Below are 20,555 nucleotides of genomic sequence, written 5' to 3' on the forward strand. Positions count from 1 at the left end.
GCCAGGATCGCACTCCCCCGCACAGAAGCACGACGCCCATTGGCTGCCGTAGCCTTGGCCAGGCCAATGGGCATCTTCCGATAGCCCCTGGTCTTTTGGGCGCCCCCTGGTGGTTCCGCCGCCTGGCCGCCCTTGGGCTCCCCCTGGCGGTGCGATCGCGGAGCTGCAGGCGGCCCGTCGGGACGGGGCGGGGCCGGGCGGGGCGGGGCGGGGCCGGGAGGCGGTGGCGGCGGCGGCCGGACGCGACGGGCTGAGCCTCCCCCGCCGCCCCCCGGTGCCTGGGCCGGGGATGGGGAACGTGGAGAGCGCGGACGGGGAGGCGCTGCCCCGGGGCCCGGGTGCAGTAGCGGCCCCGGGGGGGCCCGGGCTGCTCGCTCCGGGCAAGATGCCGATGCCGGAGCCCTGCGAGCTGGAGGAGCGCTTCGCCTTGGTGCTGGTGAGACACCGACCCCCGCCGCGGCCCCCGCCGTCCGCTGCGCCCCTCCGGTTCCCGATGTACCCTCCCCGGTGCGCTTTCTCTGTGCTCCTTCCCTGCTCCTGCCGCCCCTCCTCTGGCTCCTGCTGCGCCCTCTCGGTCCGCCCCTAATGGGGACCCCCTCCTGGGACGCCCTCCCGGGCCGGACGCGCCCCGCGGCCGCGTTCCCCTCCCCGCGTCTCGGCTGAGGAGCCAGCGGGCGGGCGAGCACCGGCAGGAACGACATCGGCGCCGGGAGGATGGGGCAGTGGCCACAGGGCGGGGGAGCAGCTCTGCCTGAAGCCCTGTTCGGGAGAGCCCCGGGGGGATGACGCCACTCCCGGTGCCACCGGTGGGACCTTGGGGACTTTTTGAGCTGGGAAAGTCCCATCGAGGTGGCGCAAGGGGGCTGGGTGCGGGTCCCCCAGGCCGGGGGGGTCCCCGTGGGTTCCCGGTGTGGTTCCCAGTCCGCCTTCAAGGCTGGGGCGGTGGCCATCCCGCCACGGTCACCGGGCAAGGCTGTGGTGCCACCGCAGTAGCGGGGCTGTGGGTTGACGGCGACCCCGTCCCAGTAGCCATGTCCCTGGTGCCATCGGTACCACCGATGGTAGCCACCACGTCCCGCCGGTTCCTGGCTCGTGGCCCATCCTCGGTGCCGGTGTGAGGCTGGCGGAGGGGGGGGGGGTGGTGTAAACACACCATGGCCGAGTGACGTCCGTGACACACGGTCCCCGACAGCCGGTCCCGCCGTCTCGGTGGCGGCGGTAGTCTGGTGGAAGCTGTGTCTAGGCAGGAAATACCGAGTGTGGTCCCTCGGGGCTCTGGGAGCTGGAACCGGGGGGTACCGGGGGGCACCCGCCCGCGGAGCCGTTGCCCGTCGCTCCGTCCCACGCCGGGCGGATGCGGCTGCCGGTCCCCGCGGGGCCGGTGACGGGGGGGCGACGACTCATCCTGCCTGGGCTACGCCGACGCCGGTGTGTGTGTAGGGGGAGGGGGGGACGTAATGGAGGATTCTGGGGGTGGCGGCACCGGGGGGGTTCCCCTAAATCCTCCCCCTCATCCCCCTACCGACGTCGCTGTCGCCCGGTACCGTCCCGGCGGGGAGAGAAGTTTATGTCATCGTGTCCTGGGGTGGCCCCCGCAGACGGCCCCCCAGCCCCGGTAGCCTCCATTCCCGGGGGTTTAGCGGGGGTCGGGGGGGGGGGGAGGACGACACACGCGACCGAATCCCGGAGCAGCCAGGGTGGGGGGTCCCCGGTGCGGGGCGGTGGCAGAGGAAGTGCCCGACCGGGAGCGGCCCCACTCCCGCCACAAAGGCAGGAAGCCGAGCGGCGGGAACGCCGGTGAGAGCGGCAGCGCTTCAAAGCCCCCCCGGTGCCCTCCGTCCCTGCCCGGGGCCTCCTTGTGCCCCCACACCTCTCCCAACTCCGTTCTCGAGGGGTCCCCGGGGCGGGGTGGGGGGGGTTGGGGGTCGTTGGCCACAGTGTGCAAGTAGCCCTGGTGCCGTGGGCAGGGTGGCACCGTCCTGGTCCCCAGGGCAGGTTTTTGGGGGGACCTTATCCCAGCGGTGATGTCGCTATGGCACTGCCATCGTTGTCTCCCTGGAGCCCCTGGTCCCTGCCAGGCTCTGCCCTGGTGCCCTGCGGCACCACCAGGTCAGGATGAGCAAGGAAGGGCTAATTTTAGGTGCCACGGGCTGGGTGGAGCACTGGCACCTCCCAGTTGTAGCGGTGGCCAGCTCCTGCTAACGGCCTTGCCACCTTGCCACCAGGCTGGCATCACCCAGCAGGGTGCCATCACTCATTGGGGCACTTCCAAGCCTACAGCCTTTGGCGTTCTTGGGTTCCGTGGTGGCATCCCCTTTGTGTCCTCGGCGGTACCAGGGTCTGAGCAGTCCCTTAAGTCCCCCGTGAGAGTGCCCCCCTGTGCCAGCCAGCCGGGCACTGCCGCCAGGCCCCGCGCCGCGGTTGGAGAGCGGAGGCTGCGGTTTGCCAGTGAGGAAATGGGTACAGACAGGAAGGATGCGGTGGTTCTGGGCAGATTTGGTGATGCCGACAGCTGGCACGTGGTCCTGGTGGCACTGCTGTCCCCGTGCCACTTATGTGCCACCAGGGCTTCCCAGTGCCAGGGGCTCTGCCTATGCCGTGGTCCAAGAGCCCTCGGTGGGGAGGGGGGAGAGGGGGCGACTCTGGCTGTGCCACGGGGCTGAGTGTCCCAGAGGGAGACCCAGGGTGTGTCATGGGGACAAGTGCCCTCAGATGGGCACAGTGCCCCCATGTCCTCCAGGGTGGCATTCCCTCCTCTGCCTCCAGAGCTCCATGAACCTGCCCCCGGACAAAGCTCGGCTGCTGCGCCAGTACGACAACGAGAAGAAGTGGGACCTCATCTGCGACCAGGTGGGGGTCTAAAGGAGCCCAGGGTGGGGGTGGGGATGTTGTGCTGTTGTGCCAGTGCCACCAACACCCCCTTGTGCCCGCCAGGAGCGATTCCAGGTGAAGAGTCCTCCCCATGCCTACATCCAGAAACTGCACAGCTTCCTGGAGCCGGGAGTCACACGGAAGGTGAGGGGCAGAGGAGGGCTGAGGAGTGGGCTCCAGAGGGGCTGAGAGGAGGGGGGGGGGGGGTGTAGGGTGCTGAGGGGGGGTCCAAGCTCAGCTTTATTCTGCCCCCCAGAAGTTCAGGAGAAGGGTGCAGGAATCTACCAAGGTCCTGCGGGAGCTGGAGATCAGCCTGAGGACAAACCACATCGGGTGAGCGTGGGGTCCTTAGGGGGGCGGTTGTGGGGTCCTGAGTGGGGGTTTTGGGGTCCTGGAGGTGGTTCTGGAGGTCCTGGAGGGGGTTGTGGGGTCCTGGGGGGAGTTGTGGAGTCCTAGGGAGGTTGTGGGGTCCTGGGGGGGTTGTGGAATCCTGGGGATGGGGAAGCTGTGGGGTCCAGGGCAGGTTGCAGGGTCCTGGCGGTGTTGTGAGGGAGTTGTGGGGTCCGGGGGGTAGTTGTGGGGTCCTGGAGGGGTGTGGAGGTTGTGGCATCCCGAGGAGGGGGTTGTGGGGTCCTGGAGTGTGGTGCGGGGGTGAGGTCTCAGCACCATCCCCATCGCAGCTGCAGGGGAAGTCGGAGGCGCTGCAGGAACTGTGCCGGTTCCTGCCCTGGCCGAGCTGCGGACCGGAGCTGCCAGAGGGCAGGTCCCCGGGGCGGATACCGCGGGGCGGGTGGCCCTGGCGCTACCGTCTTGCGTGGATCAGCACAGCCGGGATCCTCCCCGGGCTCCTCCCGGCACCGGAGGGCTCGGTGCCATCCTCTCACACGGTGCCAACCTCGAGCCTTCCTCGTTTTGTTCGAGGGGCTTCGCCAGAGCCCTCAGGGGGCTGGCAGGAGGGGACGGCGACATCGCCGCGGTGGTCACCGTTGCGGGGGGCTGGCAGCGTGACCGTGCCCACACGCTTTGCCCCGCCGCTGGCCCCGCCGCGGCCGTTCGGTTCTTTTCCCTTCCCCGATCGGTTCTTCCCCAGCCGCCGCCCGAAAATAGCAGCAGCTGGAGACAGGAAACTGGGCTGGGGCTAGGGGCTGGCGGCGGCGGCAGGAAAGGGGCGGCCGCGGCCATCCCCCCCCCCTCCCCGCCTCCCCTCCCGCCTCCGCCGGCTCTTGCTGCTGCCTGCTGCAGCGCTGCGGGCAGGGGGTACGGCCAGGGGGTATGGGCAGTGGCTACACACAGGCGTGGGCACCCCGAAAGCCGAGCAGCCTCCCCCTTGTGCTCTAAGTGCCACTGTGGGGGCTCCTCCTAGTGTATATCCCCTACCTCATGCACCCTAAAGCCCTCCCGCGGAGGGGGGGTGGGGGTGGTGCAGGGCACCTTGAATGCCACCCTGCCAGGGGCGCTCAGGGCTGAGGACGAGGGCACAGCCTTAGCGCCCAGCTCAGCTTCCCGCCTGGTGCTGAGCCCTCCCTGCAGGCGGCAGATAAAGCTGCCCTGGTGCTGGCAGCGGTGATAGCAGAGGGGCTGCAACGGCTGCCAGGGCGCTGGGACCGCTCAGCCCTGCCTGTGCCAGGCAGAGGATCCCCATGGTGGAGAGGGGGGAATCATGCCAGGGTGAGATGTCCCGGGTCGCTGCGGGTTCTGATGGGTACTTGGTGCCCTAGGTGGGTACGTGAGTTCCTCAACGATGAGAACAAGGGTCTGGACGTGCTGGTGAACTACCTGAGCTTCGCCCAGTGCGCTGTCATGTGAGTAGAGTGCTGAGCGTCCTTGGCACGGGGAGGGTGCTGGTACCCCATGGCAGCTCCCTCGGCTACCGCTTCCCACACGTGGGAACCTGCCTGTTGGGTGGGGAAGGGTCCCGAAGGTTGGGAAGGGTCGTCCCAGAGCCACCTTTGCAGCTCCTCCCTGCCGCGCCGCTGCCCGACTGCCGCCGCTTTGCCGCGCTTGCCGCGGTGGCTGCGCCGCTCTGTGCCCAAGCTGTGTTGCCCCCTGCCCACCGCGCCGCCTGTCCCACTCAGGTTGGACTTTGAGGGGCTGGAAGGCGGTGAGGACGGAGCGCTGGAGAAGCTGCGCGCCTGGAGCAGGTCCATCGAGGATCTGCAGCACCCCAGTGCCCTGCCCGCCCCCTTCGCCAGCAGCCTCGCCCGCTCTGCCCGCCAGACTGCCCTACGGTACGTACCCGCCGCCGTGCCCAGCAGCTGCCCCGCTCCGACGGCGCCAGCTGATGCTTGCTGGGTGCCACCTGCTGTTTTGCCTGCCATGATGTGTGCCATGCCGTGTAGCATCGTGACCTGTGCCAAGCACCATCCTTCCGTGGTGTGTGCCAGCCTCCTGTGCCCAGTGCCAGGCACAGTCCAGACAGGCCATGCACTATCGTGCTTTGTGCCAAGCACCATCCTCTCACGGCGTGTGCCATGCCGTGTACCATCACACCCTGTGCCGAGTGCCAGCCTGCCACGCTGTGTGCTGTGCCATGCACCGTCCTGCCCCGTGCCAGGCACTGGCGCATCCGTGGTGCTTGCAGCATCTTGTGTGCCGCTGCCCTGTGCCGTGCCCTAAGCATCCATGGGCCTCGCCCAGGGTGTGGCAGTGCCACGCGTGCTGCATCCTGCGCTGCCTTGTGTGCTCTGCCATGCCCTGCCCCCCCGCAGCGGCTCAGCGCTGCCGATGCCACCCTTGCCCGCGCCACCTGCCCTTTCTTCTGCCCGCCGCGGCCGCGCTGCCCACCCACCCCCCCCCGCTCGCCCTCGCTCTGGCTCTGCCCTTGTGCCCCGGGGTAACGTTGCCCCGTCTTTGCTTCCAGGGCCGGGGCCCCCCTTCTCTGGCTGCTCTCTCTCTCTCTTCTCTGCGCCCGCCTCGCCGCTCGCCCGCCGGGTAAGTACGGGCTGCCCGCTGCCGGCCTGGCACTCGCCGGTGCCTCCGCTCGCGTCTCCGCCAGCCTCTGTCCCTGTCGCCCTCCGGCCGCTTCTGTCTTCTCTCCAAAGCCCAACGCTGTCCCTCTGCTGTCCCCACCCTGGTCCCACGGCGACAGTTCCCACCCGGGTGAGCGCTGGCGGTGCAGCACCAGTGGTGCCAGGGTCCCGCTCACCAGCGCCCTGTGTGCCCTCCTCCCCTCCCCCAGCTATGGCACCTTGCCCAGCCGCAGGGCGCTGAAGAACTCACGCCTGGTGAGCCAGAAGGACGACGTCCACCTCTGCATCATGTGCCTCCGGGCCATCATGAACTACCAGGTACTGCCACCCCCTCCAAGGGGGGCACACGCCGGTGCCAACGCTGCGTTGGCACCGCTGAAGCCGTGCCCACCCTGTCCTTGCAGTATGGCTTCAACCTGGTCATGTCCCATCCCCATGCGGTCAACGAGATCGCCCTGAGCCTCAATAACAAGAACCCAAGGTAAAGGGGGGAGGGGAGGGTCTGGTTTTGGGTAGGGGGGAGGTCCCTGGTGGCAGCTGGCACTGCTGATGGTGCTGAACCTCTGGCACAGGACCAAGGCGCTGGTGCTGGAGCTGCTGGCAGCTGTGTGCCTGGTGAGGGGTGGCCACGAGATCATCCTGGCAGCCTTCGACAACTTCAAGGAGGTACCATGGGTGGGGATGGGGGCAGCAGAAATGGGCAGGGGGAGAATGGGTTGAAGCATGAGGAGAGGAGATTCAGGCTGGGGAAGAGGAAGAAACTGTTGAGAGTGAGGGTGGGCAGACACTGGCACTGGTTGCCCAGGGAGACTGTGGATGCCCCTTCCCTAGAGGTGTTCAATGCCAGGCTGGAGGAGGCCTTGAGCAACCTGGGCTGGTGGAAGCTTGAAGATCATCCAGTGCCAAGCCATGATCTTCAAGACCCGTTCCAACCCAACCCCCCTGGGCTGGTGGGAGAGGTCCCTGCCCATGGGCAGAGGTTGGCACTGGATGATCTTGAAGCTCCCTCCCAACCCAACCCATTCTATGGATCTCTAAAACCAGGGAAACACCAAAGCCAGGCTGGGATTAGGGGACTGGAGCCCAGCGTGGGAGGGGGTCAGTGGCTGTTGGGGGAGGGGGGTGCCCATGCCATGTTAACCCCCATGCCCACCACCCACTCAGGTCTGCAAGGAGAAGCATCGCTTCGAGCGCCTCATGGACTACTTCCGCAACGAGGACAGCAGCATCGACTTCATGGTTGGGACATTCAGTCCTGGGCGAGGGGAAGGAGCCTTTGGGATGGCAGAGGGTGCTGGGGTGAAGGCTGAGGGAGCCCTCTCAGTGATGCCAGCCTTGCCCACAGGTCGCCTGCATGCAGTTCATCAACATCGTGGTGCACTCGGTGGAGGATATGAACTTCCGAGTCCATCTCCAGTACGAGTTCACCAAGCTGGGGCTGGAGGAGTTCCTGCAGGTAAGGGGTGGGTACAGAGGGCTTGAGGTGCTATGTGTGTGTGGGCACTCCTTGGGGGGTGCCCTCATCCCTGATGCTTCCCTTCCCACCCCACTTCTGGTGCCCACAGAAGTCGAGGCACACGGAGAGTGAGAAGCTGCAGGTGCAGATCCAGGCTTACCTGGACAACGTCTTCGACGTGGGAGGGCTGCTGGAGGATGCCGAGACCAAGAACGTGGCCCTGGAGAAGGTGGAGGAGCTGGAGGAGCACTTGTCCCATGTACGTCAGTGAGGAGCCCCTGGCAGCTCCCCGGGGATGCCACGGGGAGGGGGGGGTGTGGGTGTGCCCAAGCTGTTGTCACAGCCGCACCTACCCTGCCCTCCCTGTGCCCACCCTCCCCCGCAGCTAACGGAGAAGCTGCTGGACCTGGAGAACGAGAACATGATGCGGGTGGCAGAGCTGGAGAAGCAGCTGCTGCAGCGGGAGAAGGAGCTGGAGGTGGTCAAGGTGTGTGTGGGTGTGGTGAGGGGGGGGTGGAGCTGCGGTGGGATGCGCTGAGGAGAGCGGAGCAGGGTCTCGACCCTCCCCACCCCCCCCCCCCAGCTTGGCACTTGCTGTCCCCCCAGGAGACCTGCGAGCACCGGAGCCAGCAGCTGCACACCCTGCGGAGGGTGATCAAGGAGAAGGACGAAGCCTTCCGCCGGCACTACGGCTCCGAGCCCCCCCCCGCTACGGGCAGCGAGACCCCCCCCCAGCCCGAGCCCCTCGAAGAGACCCTGCGGGTCCCTATCCCACCCCCCGTGGAGGCTGCACCCCCTCCGCCCCCTCCCCCGCCCCCGCTGCCACCTCCTGCACCTCCGCTCCCAGGTGAGTCCATGCCCAGGGTTGGGGGGGGTGAGGAGGGCTCCAGACCTAGGCTGCCTGTCGCTGGTGCTGTGCCACTCCTCAGGCTGGCAGCTCCCCAGAGTTGGGCTGCCCCCGCGGTGGGGCACAGGCTCAGCTTCTCCTCCCTTCCCAGGCAAGTGCCCCCCGGCCCCTCCTCTGCCCGGGGCTTCGCCCTCCATCGCCCTCACTGTCGGGCTCTCGGGTAGGTGGGAAGGGCATGGGCACCGCGGGGGCAGGGAGGGCACAAGGACCCTGGGGGCAGGGAGGACATGGGGACAGGGAGGGCATGAGGGCAGAGAAGGCATGGAGACTGTGGGGGCAAGGAGAGCACAGGGACTGTGGGGACAGGGAGGGCGTGGGCACCGTGGGGACAGGGAGGGCATGGGCACCGTGGGGACAGGGAGGGCATGGGGACCGCGGGGGCAAGAAGGGCACAGGGACTGTGGGGACAGGGAGGGCATGGGCACCATAGGGACTGTGGGGGCAAGGAGGGCGTGAGGGCAGGGAGGGTATGGGGAATGTGGGGGCAAGGAGGGTATGAGGGCAGGGAGGGCATGGGCACCATGGGGACTGTGGGGACAGAGGACGTCAGGGCAGGGAGGGCATGGGGACAGGGAGGACCTGAGTCCTGTGGGCACAGCAGGGGTTGTTGGGGACCAGAGCACAGGGTCGAAGCTCACCGAGGGCACAGTGCCAGCCTGGCGAGAGCCGCACAGGGCTCGGGCGGCTGAGGGCGGGCACTGGCTGGGTGGCTCTGCCCCGGCTGGGGGTGGGGAGGGCTAAACCCTCCTGTGCCCACCTCTCCCTGGCAGCCATCCGGATCAAGAAGCCCATCAAGACCAAGTTCCGTCTGCCTGTCTTCAACTGGACAGCTCTGAAGCCCAACCAGATCAGTGGGACAGTGTTCAGCGAGCTGGACGACGAGAGGGTGCTGGAGGTCAGCCCAAAACCCCCCTGGCATGAGTGCCCAGGTGGCTGCTGCCCACCTCTGTGTGTGTGTGTGCCCCACACATAACACCCCCACCCCCACCCCCCCCCGCCAACCTTGTCCCACCAGGACCTGGACCTGGAACGCTTCGAGGAGCTCTTCAAGACCAAGGCTCAGGGCCCAGCCCTGGACCTCGTCTGTGCCAAGAGCAAGGCGGCACAGAAGGTGGCAAACAAAGTGACCCTGCTGGAGGCCAACCGTGCCAAGAACCTGGCCATCACCCTGCGCAAGGCTGGCCGTGGCACCGAGGAGATCTGCAGGGCCATCCACACGTGGGTGCCCCTGTCCTGGGGGGGCAGCTGGTGGTGGTGGTGGTGGTGGTGGGGCTCGATGGAGTGAAGAGGGGACCCTGGCAAGGGTGTGCAGGGGCTGGTGGGGGTGCAGGGTGCTGGTTGGGAGTGCAGAGGTGCCCAAGTAGGGGGGCATGGTGCTGGTTGGGGGTGCAGGAGGTGTGATTGGGGTGCAGGGGTGCCCAGGCAGGGGGCAGGGTGCTGGCTGGGGGTGCAGAAGGTCTGTTTGGAGTGCAGAGGTGCCCAGGCGGGGGGCAGGGTGATGGTTGGGGGTGCAGAAGGTCTGGTTGGAGGGCAGAGGTGCCCAGGCGGGGGGCAGGGTGCTGGTTGGGGGTGCAGAAGGTCTGGTTGGAGTGCAGAGGTGCCCAGGCAGGGGGCAGGGTGCTGGTGGGAGTGCAGGGGTGCCCAGACATGGTGCTGGGTGCTGGTTGGGGCACAGGGGTGCCCAGGCAGGGTGCTGGTTGCTTGTGGGAGTGCAGAGGTGCCCACGCAGGGGGCAGGGTGCTGATTGGGGGTGCAGAAGGTCTGGTTGGAGGGTAGAGGTGCCCAGGCGGGGGGCAGGGTGATGGTGGGAGTGCAGAGGTGCCCAGGCTGGGGGCAGGGTGATGGTGGGAGTGCAGAGGTGCCCAGGCTGGGGGCAGGGTGATGGTTGGAGTGCAGAGGTGCCCAGGCAGGGTACTGGGTGCTGGGTGCTGGCTGGAGCCGGGGGGAGATGTGTGTGGGTGCTGGCTGGGGTCCAGGAAGGATGCCCAAGCAGGCTGCAGGGTGCTGCCTGGAGGGCTGTGGGTGGTACGGCGCGGTGTGGGGGGGGGGTGGATGGGTTGCCTCTATGGATGGAGCCGGTCGAGCGAGGTGCCCGCGGTTGGGGGTGGGGACAGGTTCGACCTGGCGACGCTGCCGGTGGACTTCGTGGAGTGCCTGATGCGGTTCGTGCCGACGGAGGCGGAGGCGAAGGCGCTGCGGCAGTACGAGCGGGAGCGGAAGCCGCTGGAGGAGCTGGCGGCCGAGGATCGCTTCATGCTGCACTTCAGCAAGGTGGAGAGGCTGCCCCAGCGCATGGCCATCATGGCCTTCCTCGGCAACTTCGCCGACAACATCCAGATGCTGACGCCGGTAGGTGGCTGGGCAGAGCGAGGCTGGCACCCCCGGGGAGGGTACCCAGGCTCTGTGCTTCGGTTGAGCTCTCCCTGCTTGGGTTAGGCTGAGCTGATGGGCACAGATTCCCCACGCCCACAACTTCTTAGCTTGGAGAAGGCTCTCCAAGCTCCTCGAGTCTGATCATGCAGTCTCACACTGACAAGTCCTTGACTAACCCAAAGCCCTCAGCACAACTTCTGAGCGCTCTGAATGGCTGTGGTTGGAAAGGACCTCCAGGATCAGCCACTCCAACCTTCATCCCAGCAGCCTTCATCACCAGACCATAGCCTCAAGCACCACATCCACTCTCTCCTTAAATACCTCCGGGGATGGTGACTCCAGCACCTCCCTGGGCAGCCTGTGCCAGTGCCTGAGCACCTGCTCAGGAAAGAACTTCCTCCCAACAGCCAAGCTCAGCCTCCCCTGGTGCAGCTTGAGGCCATTTCCCCTTGTCCTGCCTTTAGTATCTGGGGAGAAGAGACCAGCTCCAGCCTCACTACAGCCTCCTTTTAGGTAGTTGTAGAGGGCAGTGTGCTGGTGGAAGTGTAGGGGTGCCCAGACATGGTGCTGGGTGCTGGTTGGGGCACAGGGGTCCCCTCTCAGCTTGCTCTTCTCCAGACTAAACACCCCCAGCTCCCTCAGATGCTCCTCATAGGTCATGACCTCTCCCCAGCCTCATCACCCTTCTTTGCACCAGCTCCAGCACCTCAGTGTCCCTCCTGTGCTGTGGTGACCCAAACTGGGCACAGCACTTGAGGTGTGGTCTCAGCAGTGCTGAGTACAGGGGCATGAGCACCTCCCTGCCCCTGCTGGTCACCTCTCTGCCCCTGCTGGTCACCCCTGCTGTCCTTCTGCCCCTGTGCTCAGCACTGGTTAGGGACCCAGGGGTGCTGGTTGGCAGCAGCTGGACAGGAGTCAGCAGTGTGCCCAGGTGGGCATCCTGGCCTGGGTCAGGAAGAGTGTGGCCAGCAGGAGCAGGGAAGTCCTTCTGCCCCTGTGCTCAGCACTGCTCAGGCCACACCTTGAGTGCTGTGTTCAGTGCCTGGCAGCACACAGGGAGAGTCACATAGGAGCCCCCTCCCCACCCACACAACCCCCACCCCCAGGGCCTGCTTTCAAAGCAGCCCAAGCCTTCAGCTGGCCTTGATCAGGAGCAGTGTGGCCAGAAGGAGCAGGGAGGTTCTTCTGCTCCTGTGCTCAGCACTGCTCAGGGCACACCTTGAGTGCTGTGCCCAGTTCTGGGCTCCTCCATTGCAGAGAGATGTTGAGGTGCTGGAAGGTGCCCAGAGAAGGGCACCAAGGCTGATGAGGGGGCACAGCCCTGTGAGGAGAGGCTGAGGGAGCTGGGGGGGTGCAGCCTGCAGCAGAGGAGGCTCAGGGCAGAGCTCATTGCTGCCTGCAGCTGCCTGCAGGGAGGCTGTAGCCAGGTGGGGTTGGGCTCTGCTGCCAGGCAGGCAGGGCCAGAACAAGAGGACACAGCCTCAAGCTGTGGCAGGGGAGGTTCAGGCTGGATGTTAGTTCTTGGCAGAGAGAGTGATTGGCATTGGAATGGGTTGCCCAGGGAAGGTGGTGGAGTGCCCATCCCTGAAGGTGCTTAAGAGGAGGCTGGCTGGGGCAATTAGTGCAGGGGTTAATTAATTAGAAGGATTAGGTGATAGATTGGACTCGATGATCTCAGAGGTCTTTTCCAAGCTGCTTAATTGATTCTGTGATTCTTGTGTGTCCCCCCCACTGCAGCAACTCAATGCCATCATTGCTGCCTCAGCCTCGGTTAAGTCATCCCAGAAGCTGAAGCAGATGTTGGAGGTGAGTGTGGGAAGGTGCTTCAGTGGAGGAGGGACCTTGAGGGGGTGTTGGTTGGGTGGCCAAGAAGGGCACCAACAACCTGGGCATCAGGAGCCCGGGCAGGGATCGTGCCCCTGAGATGGGCACTGGGGAGGCTGCACCTTGAATCTTGGGGTCCTCGCTCCAAGTGGACATGGAGGGGGTGGAACAGGGCTAGAGGAGGGCAATGAAGCTGGGGAAGGGTCTGGAGAAGAGGGTCTGGGGAGGAGCAGCTGTGAGGGGGTGGTCTGACTCCTCCCTGCCTCCCCTCCCCCTGCAGATCATCCTGGCACTGGGCAACTACATGAACAGCAGCAAGCGTGGGGCTGTCTACGGCTTCAAACTGCAGAGCCTGGACCTGGTGGGCACTCCTGAACCCTGGCACCGTGTTGGGCTCCTGGCAGGGGGTGTGTGTGTGTAGGGGGGGGGTGTCCCATGCCACAGCCCTGACAGCCCAACCCCCCCCCTCCCCTGCAGCTGCTGGACACGAAGTCCACGGACAGGAAGCTGACTCTGCTGCACTTCATCGCGCTGACCGTGAGGGAGAAGTACCCTGAGCTGGCAACCTTCTGGCAGGAGCTGCACTTCGTGGAGAAGGCAGCCGCAGGTGCCCACCCTGCCCCCTGCACCCGTGCCAGGCAGAGCTGCCTCTCTGCAGCCGCGGGCCCCCTGAGCCTTTGCCCCCCTTGTGCCTTCAGTGTCCCTGGAGAATGTGCTGCTGGACGTGAAGGAGCTGGGCAGGGGCATGGAGCTGCTGCGGAGGGAGTGCAGCCTGCATGAGCACAGCGTCCTCAGGACCTTCCTGGCCAACAGCGAGGGCAAGCTGGAGAGGCTGCAGAAGGACGCACGGACAGCTGAGGTGAGCCCCAGGCTTCCTGGCGTGCTCCTCCTGCTCCTCCTCCTCCACACCTGGCTTTGCACGCCCTTGGTGCCCGGAGGCCACCGGTGCCAGAGGTGGGACGTTGGCGACCGCCCCCAGCCTTACCTCGGGGATGCGGCTCTGAGGTCTCACCCCTGGAGCCATCCAAGCTCAGCCTTGCTGTGGCCCTGGGCAGCCTGCCCTAGCTGGGGGTGTCCCTGCTGCCTGCAGGGGGTGTGTGTGTGGGGGGTGGGGATTGGCCAAAGTGACCCTCGGGGGGATCCCTTCCACCCTGCTGCAATGTGGGGACCTGTTCCAGGACGCCTACAACACCGTGGTGAGGTACTTCGGGGAGAGCCCCAAGACCACTCCTCCCTCTGTCTTCTTCCCGGTCTTTGTCCGGTTCATCCGCTCCTACAAGGTGAGATGGGCAGCAGGGCACACGCAGGGGCCTGGTGGCACTGCTGCTGGGTGGTGTGTGGGTTGGGGGGGTGAGGGGGGTGTCTGTCCCCTTTCACTGTCCCCTCCCCTCGGCAGGATGCGGAGCAGGAGAACGAGACGCGGAAGAAGCAGGAGGAGGTGATGCGAGAGAAGCTGCTGGCGCAGGAGGCTAAGAAGCAGGAGAAGGTGGGCACGGGTGGGCACACAGGGGCGAGGTGGGGCAGGCAAGGGGACACCCACAGCGTCCCCAACCTGGGCTCCTTTTCCCCGACTCCGCTCCCTCGCAGCGCAACAAGTGGCAGCAGCAGGAGCTGATCGCGGAGCTGCGGCGCCGCCAAGCCAAGGATCACCGCCCGGTCTACGAGGGCAAGGATGGCACCATCGAGGACATCATCACCGGTACCATCCCACCCCCCCACTCCCCCTCCCCTGCTCCACCCCTGCCCAGGCGCCTGGGTGCCACCCGCGGGTGGGGGCTGACGTTGTCCCTGTGCCCCCCGTGCCCCCCTGCCCGTGCCCCCTTGCAGCGCTGAAGAGCGTGCCCTTCACTGCCCGCACTGCCAAGCGGGGCTCCCGCTTCTTCTGCGACCCCTCCCACCACGACGAGTCCAGCTGTTAGCCCCCAGGTACCGCTGCATGCCGGGATCCCCCCCCACGGGATCCCCTGGGATCCCCTCACATCCCCTCTCAGCCCTGCATGCCCCCTCCTGCACGCCCCCTGCCCCCCTCTCCCCGCATGCTGTCACTGCTGGGTGCCCAGCACCCACCCCCCCCCCCAGAGCTGGGGAGCAGAGCAGGATCCTGGCACTGGATCCTGGCACTGGATCACATTGCTGCTCAGCAGAGATTCCTGGGACAGAATCCTGCCACTGGATCTTGGTAGTGGATCCCAGTGCAATAGTGGTGCTCAGCACAGAGTCCTGGCACTGGATCCCAGTGCTGGATCCCAGTGCAACAGTGGTGCCCAGCACAGAAACTTGGGACTGGATCCCAGTTCGATAGAAGTGCCCAGCACAGAGTCCTGGTACTGGATCCCAATACTGGATCCCAGTGCAGTAGTGGTGCCCAGCACAGAGTCCTGGCACTGGATCCCAGCGCAGTAGTGGTGCCCAGCACAGAGTCCTGGTACTGGATCCCAGTGCAGTAGTGGTGCCCAGCACAGAGTCCTGGTACTGGATCCCAGTGCAGTAGTGGAGCCCAGCACAGAGTCCTGGCACTGGATCCCAGTGCAGTAGTGGTGCCCAGCACAGAGTCCTGGTACTGGATCCCAGTGCAGTAGTGGTGCCCAGCACAGAGTCCTGGCACTGGATCCCAGTGCAGTAGTGGTGCCCAGCACAGAGTCCTGGTACTGGATCCCAGTGCAGTAGTGGTGCCCAGCACAGAGTCCTGGCACTGGATCCCAGTGCAGTAGTGGTGCCCAGCACAGAGTCCTGGGACAGGATCCCAGCACTGAATCCTGGTGGAACACTGGAGCCTAGCACAGGATCCTGCCACTGGATGCCAGTGCAAGGCTGGATCCCTGGCACGAAGCCCTTGCTGCAGTGCAGGACCCCAGTGCAGTGCTGGATCCCAGAACGGGATCCTGGCACAGTATTGGGTACCAGCACAGCATCCCAGTGCAGCACTGGATCCCAGCACAGGGCTCTGGTACTGGGATCCCAGAGTGAGGTTCCCAGTGTAGTGCTGGATCCCAGTATGGAGTCCCAGTGCAGTACTGGATTCCAGGACAAGGTCTTGGTGCAGTACTGGATCCCATTGCAGGGTCCCAGTGCAGGGTCTCAGTGCAGTACTGGGTGCCAGTGTGGGATCCCAGTGCAGTGTTCCAGGGCAGGGTCCCAGTGCAGTGTCCCAGTGCAGTACTGGGTGCTAGTGTGGGATCCCAGTGCAGTGTCCCAGTGCAGTACTGGGTGCTAGTGTAGGGTCCCAGTGCAGTATTTGGTCGCAGTGCAGTACTGGGTGCCAGTGTGGGATCCCAGTGCAGTGTCCCAGTGCAGTACTGGGTCCCACTGGGTGCCCAAGGGCCTGGCCTTGCCCGCTGGGCTGGGGGGAGCTCACCCAGGGCCGCCCCCCCCAGGCTCACTGTGCCCTGACCCTGCCCCTTGCAGCCCGCAGGTGGATCCGGCTGTAGCCAGGGGAAGGACCCCAGGGTCTGTCCCCCCCCATCCCAGCCTGCCCACAGCAGGGACCACCACATCCTGCTTCTGGCTGCAGTGTGGGGGGGGTGTGGCAGTGCCAGTGGCTGACCCATGGGGGGGGTCCCCTCCTTATTGGGGTCCCCATGGGGGTCACCACCACAGCCCCCCCCCCCCCAGCCCCGCGCTCGTCACTTTGACCACTGATGTGAACACTAATTGCCAAAAGAAGGGACCAAAGCCAGGCCGGGGGGGGGGGGGGGCAGGGGTGGGGGCAGGATGGTGCCCACCCCCACCTCAGAACCCCCCCCTTGGACCCCCCACCCCCATCCCAGTGACCTTTTTGTACATGTGAAATATATGAAGTCTTTTACGTGGCCTCTGCTTGCTTGGGGAGGGGGAGGAAGGGGAGGGATGGGCATTTGAAGACCCCCCCCCCGACTTTGCCACCCACCCCCACCTTGATCATGCCCAGGGTCCTATGCCCCTTGGGGGGAGGGGGGGGGGGAAGGCAGCTGTGCAGGGACAGCCTCTTAAAGAGGGCTTTGTGGTAGTGGAGGTGGGGGGGGCAGTGTAGTGAGTGGGTGGGGGGGACAATGCAGTGGCGTGGGGGGGAGCTCCCCCCCAACTTCATCATCTCCCCCCAATCTCACCAGCCCCCCCAAACCTCATCAGCTCCCCTCAACCTCACCAGCCCCCCCCAATTTCATCATCTTCCCCCAACCTCATCAGCCCCCCCAACTCCATCAGCTCCCCCCACACACACCTCATCACCCCCCCAAAACCTCATCAGCTCCTCCCAACCACTTCACCCTCCCCAATCTCATCAGCTCCCCCTCCCCCCCCCCCCCCCCCCATCCTCCTCAGCCCCTCTCCAGTGTGGAACAGCCCCAGTCGTGCCCCCCCCCCTCCAGTGCTGGTTGCTGGGGGAGGGTTGTAGGGACAGGATGCAGCCCCAGGAGCAAAGGCAGAAGGGGGCCAAAGGGAGCAGGATGAGGTCTGAGCATCCCTGGGGCAGAGCAGAGGGGGGCAGGGAGGGGCTGGATGGAGCCATTGGACCCCCCAAACCCACCCCCCCACCACATGCCACCGCTGTGGGGCACGATGGGGCCATGCCAAAGTCATCCCCAGTGGGATGTGGGCACTGCATCCCGAGTGGCAGGGCTGAGAGTGGCACAATTCAGCCCTGGCACCATTGTTTTGAGGGGAGTGGGTACAAGAGGCTGGGAGGAGCTGAGTGCAGCCCCCCCCTCCCCAGCAGCCATGGGGCAGAATACAGCCCCCGGCTCCCTCCAGGGCAGTGCCCCAGGGATTAGCCCTGGCACAGGGAATGAAAGTTTCCCCTAATCCTCTCTCGGGGGGGGGGGGGGGGGATTACAGCCCTGCCACGCCCATGGCCCCGGCCCCCCCACTGCCCCCCGGCCCCCGCTGCCCCCCAGCACCATTTAATCCGTCTGTACCGGGCAGAGGGCATCGCAGCCTTCATCGTCCCCAGGCGCCACGGAGGATGCTGCGGGCAGGGACGCTGCAGTGGGCAGGGCCGGCGCTGCCCGTCCGTCTGTCCATCTGTCCATCCATCTGCCCTCTCCTCCCTCTCCGTCCGTCCGTCCGTCTGCCTGCCAGGCTCAGGCCTGTGTCCCCTCGGTGCCCCCCTCGGCTTCGCGGGAGTGGCGTCGCTCGCCCTGCCCCGGGGCTGCCGCCAGCCCTTCCGCCTGCAGCAGCAGGTTGCAGCCGAGGAAGAAGACGGCGAAGGCCACGGCGAGGCAGAGCACCAACACCACAGCGATCTGGGCAGCCTCTGCCACCGCCGTGTCCCCCCAGGCCTGTGCCAGCGTGCTGGTGCCAGTGCTCTTGTTCATCTCCTCCTCCTCCTCTTCCTCCTCCCTGCTGCAGAGTGCGGGCGCCGAGGGTGGCAGTGGCAGGGCGGGGACAGACGGGCAGGGTTTAAGTGATGCCAGGGTGTGTCTTAGCCACCCGCCTGCCCCCCTCACCCCGCTGAGAAGCTGGAGCACTGCAGATGCCCTCCCCCCTCCAGGGCATGGAAAAGGCTTTGCCCTCCCCCAGCTTGGTGCTGTGGAGGGGTACAGAGCCCTGAGGGTTGCCCCATTCCCTCCCTTGGGTGTGCTGTGGAGCTGCCCCACATCGTGGGGGGATGTCAGGATCCCCTCCTGCCCCTGCCTCAATACAGGGCAGGGAATGTGGTGGAGGGTCCCCAGCTCAGCCCTGGCAGCAGGGCACCAGTTGCCCTCCCCTGCCATGGCAGACTCCAGGAGGGAGGAGAAATCCTTTATTCGTGCCCCACAGTTCATCTCCAGAGCAGCTCAGTGCCAGGCACCAGGGTGCCACCGCCGGGGTGCCAAGGGCCAAGGCTTTGCATGCCTTTCCCATTCCACACTGCTTCCCAGGCTGCCAACCCAGTGCCAACCAACAGCTCCCACCTCAAGGACTGGCTGGAGCCAGTTCTCCCGGACGGTTGAGCGCCCACAGGGCAACCCAACCCAGCTTCAACCCTCAATTAAAGGCCAGGCTGAGTCCAGCTCTTCACAGAGGCCTTCTGGAGGCGGAGAGGGAAAAGATCCAAACAAAGCCACTGCCCCAAAGAGCCAAAAGCTATGCCAGAGAGGTGCCAGCCTGCCCGGCTCAGCAGCCGGCTCTACAGCGCCAGCGTGTCCTTGATGAGCCGGCGCATGGTGGTGGTGACCGAGGTGCCCAGGGAGTCTGTGATCTGGTAGGAGATCTTGTAGAGGTAGGGTTGCACATCCTTCAGGCTGGTGTCAAAGACGTTGTCCACCTCGGACTGGGTGGGCATCTTGGGCAGGTACTCGTGGCGGTTCATCACCTCCACGATGTTGATGATCTTCTCGCAGAGCTTCTCGCCCACCTTCTCGCGGCAGATCTGCCTCTCCTGCTCGTTGGCCAAGTTCACCACGTTCACTTTGACGGTCCACAGCTCCCAGGGGATGCACTCATCCGAGAAGGGCCAACGAGACTTCTTCTTCTGGTAGAACTCCAAAGAGATCTGCCCCATGCCGTCGCTGCCTGAGCCGCGCAGAGCGTCCTGCAGGGGAGGACGAAAGGCTCGATGAGAAGGGGTCAGAGGTGGAACTTTGGCCCCCTCGTGGGTAGAGAGGGGCACAGCCACTGCCTCCAGGTCCTCGGGGCGTGGGGTGGAGCTTCCTTACCTTGAACTCCCCAACAGCCTTGCGGAGGGCTCGGTCCAGCTCCTCGGAGGAGACGCGGACGTAGGCGAAGTCGATGAAGTCGCAGTCCACGTCCTGGGTGCCCACGGTGCCAATGGAGTAGGTGCCCTCCTTCTTGTAGTGGAACTTGCCGGTGCTGCGGTGCAGCAGGACGGTGTGCAGCACGGCCAGCATGGCCTCCTCCACCTGCCGGCCCTCCACCGACACCTCCAGCACCTCTGCTCGGCAGTTCATGGCGAGGGCTGCCCCCGGGAGGAGCGCAGCGGCAGGTCCGCAGGTCCTGGGCGGGGAGATGGAAGAGCGTTGTGGGGAGGGTGCTGGGAGTTGTGCCCCAGATTAGGGCACAGCTCCTCTACCCAACCCCTTTCCCGCCCACTGGTGTCCCAGTGGGTCCCCTCCCCACCCCGCGGGGACTCAGGTATCCCAGTATGGGGACCCTCCTCAACCTCACAAAGGCCCAAGTGTCCCGGTATGGCTCCCGCTCACGGACTTAGCCCCGGTACAGGCCCCCCCCCAGTACCCTCCAGGGACCATGGGGTCCTGCCTGCCGCTCCCACGCACCCCACTCCCCGCTGGGGACTTCCAGATCCCCACTCATGTCTCAGCTGCCCTCGCCCAGGGCCCCGCACCCCGCCGCGCTTCTGGCCCCTCTCACTCTGTCCCGGCGTTTCAGCCCCTTCGCTCCGGTGTCTCGGTCCTCCTCACACCCTCCCGACGTTCGGCTTCGCTCCCCCTCACGGTGCCGGTACCGGTGCCGGCTCCCCTCGCCCCCAGCCTCAGCTCCCAGCTGCTCTCACCCAGGGCCCCCGGACCCCGCCGCGCTTCCGGCCCCGCTTACCCTCTCCCGTTGTTCCGGCCCCTTCGCTCCGGCGTTTCGGTTCTCCTCTCCCGACGTTCGGCTCCGCTCCCCGTCGCGGTGCCGGTACCGGTACCGGCTTCCCTCGTCCCCTGCCCCACTCAGCCCCAGCCGCGCCCCCGGCCCGCACCCACCGCCCGGGCCCGACCGTGTGACCGCGGGGGGGGGAGGCAGCTGGAGCAGTCCATCTGCTCACGGGGGCATGGGGACTCAGCACCTACAGCAACCGCGGCTTCTCCCACGGCAGCAGCCGTGTTCCTCAATCCACGCCCCTGGGCATTATTCCTCTGACGCTGTTTATGGCCAGCAGGCTGCCACGACCGAGGAATCGTCGTTCCCGTTCCCCGACTCTGCCCCCTGCCCCCCCCCCCCCCCGCCCCGCCTCATCGTTCGTTCCGGCCGGGACGCCACCGAGCTGGCTCTGTCCTGTGGCGCAGAGCGGTTCAGGTCCGCAGGGAGCGTCTGAGCCCACAGCGCCCCCTGGATTGGAGGCTCCACCGCGGTACTGCAGCGGGGCTGGGGTCCGATGACCCGCGGCGACCCCCGCAGTGCCATGGCCCAGAACGGGGGAGCACCACAGCGGGGGGCAGGGGGAGAAGAGAGAGGAGCTAGGGTGGGGGCCACAGGACGTGAGAGTCACCAACAGGGGGACCGAGGGGAAGTAGGG

The 20,555-nt window shown here is 66.1% G+C and overlaps 2 protein-coding genes across 5 annotated transcripts; one reads left to right on the forward strand and one right to left on the reverse strand.

Annotated features, from left to right (window-relative positions):
- Positions 1-234: 234 nt before the first annotated feature.
- On the forward strand, positions 235-16,205 carry FMNL3 (formin like 3). 4 transcript variants are annotated; one of them, XM_064141605.1, is made up of 27 exons: positions 236-436; positions 2,767-2,850; positions 2,935-3,015; positions 3,128-3,204; positions 4,590-4,673; positions 4,947-5,099; positions 6,050-6,158; positions 6,245-6,321; positions 6,413-6,506; positions 7,005-7,079; positions 7,186-7,296; positions 7,406-7,555; positions 7,682-7,783; positions 7,903-8,143; positions 8,295-8,363; positions 8,974-9,098; positions 9,219-9,421; positions 10,318-10,552; positions 12,314-12,382; positions 12,681-12,761; positions 12,878-13,007; positions 13,099-13,259; positions 13,579-13,680; positions 13,797-13,886; positions 13,988-14,099; positions 14,228-14,326; positions 15,806-16,205. In XM_064141605.1, exons 1-26 carry the CDS (start codon positions 290-292, stop codon positions 14,317-14,319), a joined length of 3,054 nt encoding a protein of 1,017 aa, XP_063997675.1. In that variant the 5' UTR covers positions 236-289; the 3' UTR covers positions 14,320-14,326; positions 15,806-16,205. The 4 variants fall into 4 exon arrangements, with proteins under 4 accessions (XP_063997677.1, XP_063997675.1, XP_063997676.1 ...); XM_064141606.1 differs by having other exon boundaries at positions 7,409-7,555; XM_064141607.1 differs by lacking the exon at positions 14,228-14,326 and having other exon boundaries at positions 235-436.
- A 1,897-nt stretch (positions 16,206-18,102) lies between these two features.
- Positions 18,103-20,212, reverse strand: ATG101 (autophagy related 101). The gene is made up of 3 exons (XM_064141618.1): positions 19,871-20,212; positions 19,015-19,312; positions 18,103-18,890 (listed from the first exon to the last, which is right to left on the reverse strand). Exons 2-3 carry the CDS (start codon positions 19,264-19,266, stop codon positions 18,486-18,488), a joined length of 657 nt encoding a protein of 218 aa, XP_063997688.1. The 5' UTR covers positions 19,267-19,312; positions 19,871-20,212; the 3' UTR covers positions 18,103-18,485.
- Positions 20,213-20,555: the final 343 nt, after the last annotated feature.

The sequence above is a fragment of the Pogoniulus pusillus genome, unplaced genomic scaffold, assembly GCF_015220805.1.
Source record: "Pogoniulus pusillus isolate bPogPus1 unplaced genomic scaffold, bPogPus1.pri scaffold_58_arrow_ctg1, whole genome shotgun sequence".
Classification (NCBI taxonomy): Eukaryota; Metazoa; Chordata; class Aves; order Piciformes; family Lybiidae; genus Pogoniulus; species Pogoniulus pusillus.